The 5,310-nt window shown below is 35.6% G+C and overlaps 1 protein-coding gene across 1 annotated transcript; it reads left to right on the forward strand.

Moving 5' to 3' along the window:
* The first annotated feature begins 4,204 nt into the window (after positions 1-4,204).
* On the forward strand, positions 4,205-4,873 carry LOC123679695. The gene has a single exon (XM_045617109.1). The coding sequence runs from the start codon at positions 4,312-4,314 to the stop codon at positions 4,810-4,812; it is 501 nt and encodes a 166-aa protein (XP_045473065.1). The 5' UTR covers positions 4,205-4,311; the 3' UTR covers positions 4,813-4,873.
* The last annotated feature ends 437 nt before the right edge of the window (positions 4,874-5,310 follow it).

A 5,310-nucleotide genomic window follows, 5' to 3' on the forward strand; every position in this document is an offset into this window, starting at 1 on the left:
AATAAAATGATGGAGCCATGTTTCATCCATCGTCACATATCGACGCAAAAATTCAGGTTTATTGCACTTAAACAGCTTCAAACACTGCTCAGAATCATTAACACGTTGTTGCTTTTGATCGATTGTGAGCTTGCGCGGCTCCCATTTTGCACACAGCTTTCCCATGTACAAATATTCGTGAATGATATAATGTACACGTTCAGATGATATCTTCACAATGTCTGCTATCTCAATCAACTTCACTTCACGGTCATTCAAATTATTTTGTGAACTTTTTTAATTTTTCGTCGGTGACAGCCTCTTTTGGGCGTCCACTGTGTTCACCGTCTTCGGTGCTCATTTCACCACGTTTAAACTCAGCATACCAATTAATGATGATTGATTTTCCTGGTGCAGACCCCGGATATTTTTCATCAAGTCAAGATTTTGCTTCAACTATATTTTTTCGGTTTCAAAAAGCAATTTTTAATCAGCACCCGAAATTCATTTTTTCTATCTTTTTCTCAAATAACAAAAGTAGCTACACTCACAACGCAATATTTCACAAACTAATGGTCGGACTGCTGTCAAATTTTGACACATATCGTTTGAAGGTTGGTACTAACTAAAAATCATATGGATTCAATACTAGCACCGCCATCTGTGCATCAGACCGGGGACTTCTCAATTGGCCTAATATAATCTGATGTAAATTTACAAAGCAATGCTAATTTCAAACCCATTCTGAGATACCTACTGCCTAGATAAGAGTATAGCGGAAAAATGACAATCCCTCAAATATTCATCAAGTCTTCCCTAAGTCGAGTGTTTCCCGTCGTTCCCGAATTGGAACAATCATGGTAATCCCCATGAAAAATATTACCCATTCTTCCCAGTGGGATCCAGCTACCCTCATTCTCGTTTTTCGTCATCAGATATTCCTTTGAAGATTTCGTCAATGCTATCCCAGATTAAGGATCCGAGAAAACGTCTTTTTATGTGGGAAATTACAGCCATTCCATTTTTAGTGCCTTCCAAAGGCAATGGACAGTAATTCGAGGGTAAGGTGAGCCTTTTCGACCCCCTCGTAAAACTGAGTATTCGCTATATACTAACGGTCTTTTTTATGGTGATTACAGGGCATTAAAGACAAAGTTTCATATTTTAATGCCGGACATGTTCTCGGCTGACGACTGATTCGAAGGAAAAGCGGTGAAAAATCGAGAAAAAGAATAAATTCCAGTAATAACCGAGTCCCTCGTTTATGATCGAGGGTCTTATTCTTTTGTAAATCTGAGTGGAACTGGATAAAAGTGAATTATATCCAACGTAATCGAGTTGATGTTGTTATAGTTTGGACCTTTCGGTTTACTACTTGCAATAAGTAACAGTTGGATTAGTTTGGGAAAGATATTAGGTTAGGAAAAAGTGATTTTGTATTTTGCGACATTAAACCATATTTTGCTTGAAGATTTAGGTCTTAAGGCTTCTAAAATTATGTTAACACAAGAACTCAAGCCGATCGATTATGCAATGTTTTATTCACTGATTGGGTCCTTGAAAGGCATCAAAATGATTCAGATTTTCATCTTCAGTGATGAGGTCCATTTGCACCTCACAAGTCAGAGGCTGCCTAAGCAAAAATGTTGCAATTGGGGCTTGGAAAATCCAAAAATGATTGTTGAAAAGCCTCCGCGTCCTCAATATATCACTGTTTTGGGCTGGGGGTGTGATTGGACCTTACTTATTTGAAAATGAGACTTTTTTTCAACAAATGGCTTTATGAAGAAACTTTATCTAATATATAAACCAAATCGAATATTCATTTATGGTTCATACAGCTGATTAAAGTCCACTAAAAAGAAAAGTGATTCCTGCACGTGCAAAATATATGCAGAGTGATTCTGCGCTTGGTATTATCGTAATGAAGCCATTTTTCGGCACCAGTCACAATGTAATAATGAAATCCCTTCTGTCTTTGCCTTGCAAGCAGCTGTTCCCTAACAAACAAACGCCGTTAACCTCTCTTAGCTTCAACTCGTAAGGTACCCAATTTCCTTGTTTCTGAATCATTTCCATGACTTTCAGGCGTTTTGAATTGGCTTGTTGCGTCACTCCCAATAAACCTGCCAATTCTTGTTGCGTTTGACACGAGTCTTCAGCAAGTAATGACTCCAATTCTGCATCTTCGATAACCTTGTCTTTTCCACCGCCATTCTGGTCGTCGACGTCACAATCACGAGCATTCGATGAGCCTCAGCCTCAGATTTTCCCATATTAAAGCAGAAAAATAAAACCTCCCGTAAATGACGAGAATTTGGCTCGTTAGCTGACTTGTTTAATCGAGAATAACTTCATGATGCAGACACAAATCTTATTGTAGGACATCTACCATTTATTTATTTCGACTACCACTTACCGCTACAGTCATCTACTGCAAAACGTCGGAAACAAAGTTGTACGCCTAATACATAATGAGGTCATTTTCTGCATTAAATGATTTCTAGAAAATAAGCAATTTAATATGAATTTCGAATTTGAATGAACTATTTTAGAAATTAGGAACAGCTTTGCTTCCTTGAACGATAAATCTTTACTACCTAGTTCAGAATATGCTCACTGCTCAGGTGCGAAATTTCCATATTGTTCTTTTTTTTTAAATCTCAGAAAACAAGAAGAGCAAAAAAACTTAAACACCTAAATAATGACTCATCTGAAACGGATACAGAAGTTTGGAGAACGCAATGTACAGTGTACTCATTCATATTATCCTACACTGAAAATTTCATCAAAATTGAATGACACATACCAAAGACTGAAAGTCAAATCATCTGCCTTGACTAGTGTAAACTTCCCCCAAAATCTGACGGTCTCCTCCAGAATCACCCTGTATTAATTTCCATCGAGAAAATATTCCAGTTGATATCATCACCCAAAAATGTCAGATATATTTTGAAGCTTCCTATAACAATTTTTCAAATTATAATGTACCTAACTGACAAAAAGCAGGATCGAAACTACCGATGCGTTCAACAAAGATTAAAAACAAATAAAAAAAAAGTTGTTGCGATGCAAATGGAAGCGTTCATTGAAAAGCGATAAAAAAGCGCCTAGATTGGAGAGCAAAATGGTTTCGAAGCGTTCAACCTATCTCTCTCCCTTAAAAAACCTCACAAAGTAGTTGAAATTCAACGGAAAATAACATTCGATGGATGCATTAAAATATCGACACCTGCGTCGGAGAAGAGCCATTACGCCCTCTCACACCCTCCAAAATGGGGTAAATGCTTGCATTAATAGCAAAGTAATCCACCTCATTGTATTCCACTCAAAATACTTATTGGTCTCTGCAGCAATCTTCCTCAGGGCAAAGTTTTCGTCAAGAATTCGTGGGCTGTACCAGAAACATCTGTATATAAACGACATTTGCTCAGTCTTAGTACTCTGAATTAATTACTCTCCATAGATTGAAGAAGCAGATAGTTTGTGAGCCAAAATTTGTTAAATGTCAGTAACTGGGAGGTCAATTTAATATTTTTTTTTATGATTGTCACGATTCAGATCTCTGAAAATACTGATACGTCCACTGATTAGATCAATTGTCACTACTTCTCTTTTCTTCCGTATAGGTGGCTTCTATCAAAGAAGCCTGGTCCCTTCAAAAATCGCCAGTTTCACCTCATAATCTTTCAAGAGTCAGAAAGCTCACTAGACATTTTAGACACTATCAAATCCTTCCTGTGCATAATTCCAGTATATTTTTAAATCCATGCCTATGGCATAGATTTCAGATTAAAATCAACTTCAGTAAAAATCTTCGTAAAAAATTAATTTAAAGGGAATTTACATGCAAAGTGTAGTTGTACCATTTTATATAGTTCGCGAAATGATTCTCAAACCAGATGACGCCACCGTCGAATTATACTCGCGAAATTAGATTATTATTATGCAGGCTCGGTATGAGGAATTTTGTTTCCTAATCCAACTAGAAGTGTTAAACACGTAGATTGCAGGTGGCAATACAGAACCATCCTTCTTCCATAATCAAAATCGAGTATTCATATCTACCTATAATAATATAATGATATTTTCTTTTGTAGAGCTCGTTCTCCAAATTGATCAATCATCATTTCATCAATCGTAAACAAATCGGTTGAGGAAATCTACCAAAAAGCAGAATGATCACAACTCTGTGATCAAGAGATCTCTGTGACACTTGCTGAAAATAATAAGGTTAACAAAATGTCAATATTGTCTCTTTGAATCAGAGACGAGACAATTATATAATTATTTTACTTTTGGTTTTCCAAAGTTTCCATATATTTCGGAAAAATGGTGAAAGCTTCTTCAACAGGAGGCGTAAAGCCAATGACCATTCAAGGTCGCCTTGTCAGGGAACGTGAAAGATTAGTTGGAATGACTGATGAAGAGAGAGCATTTCGAGCCAAATTCCTTAAAGCCCAAATCTTATCACCTAATGAACCTCGGGTAGTGCCCGAGTTATACGCAGAATACAATAACCCTATAAGGAGATTCTACAAATATCCATTAAATCAAGTGCAAAAATACCTAGAACCCAAAGTAGGTCCTAGTGTAGCATTACATCTTCGGTATTTCGCTGGCAAAGCACTTTTGGGACTAGGCATAATATATTATACAGCCTACTATTTCAAATATAACGGCCACGATTGGACAAAAAAAGGAGGATGGAAAGTAACAACTTCAAGGGAAGCTGTTTTACCTGGGGATCCAAGATATCCTATGGTGTCTGATAAAACGAAACCTTCAGATTATGCCACTAAAGGATTCGAAAAAGTAACATTGAATCTATGAATGAAATAATGTTATCGATGTAAACATTGTAACGAATTATAAATAGTAGTATAATTTAGAATATTTAATTCATTCAGTTATTCCCTAATATTTGAATATATTAAACTTGCTCACTAACTATATAGAATGGAATTTATTTCTCTTTTTGATAATTATTATAATCTCAATTTTCTAGGACACTAGGAGTAGAAAATTTTAAATGTAAACTTTTAGAGAAATATTAATCATTTGAAATTGAAACATATTTGACGCATTAGGCTATTAATCTAGTATAAAAATAACCTAGAGTAGAATATCAGATTTATTTTTTCAACACTCCGTGGCAAAACAATTATTATTTATTTCATTACTAACATTTTTTGATGGAATCCTTAGAGACAAGCATGTTTGTTTTTCATATTTAAATACTTAATCCGTTTATTGAATGGACCTATTTCATGTTTATATTTGAAGATGAAAAATGCAGATAAAATTGCTTTCTTTAAATGGAAATATTTG

This window comes from Harmonia axyridis, chromosome 5, assembly GCF_914767665.1.
Source record: "Harmonia axyridis chromosome 5, icHarAxyr1.1, whole genome shotgun sequence".
Classification (NCBI taxonomy): domain Eukaryota; kingdom Metazoa; phylum Arthropoda; class Insecta; order Coleoptera; family Coccinellidae; genus Harmonia; species Harmonia axyridis.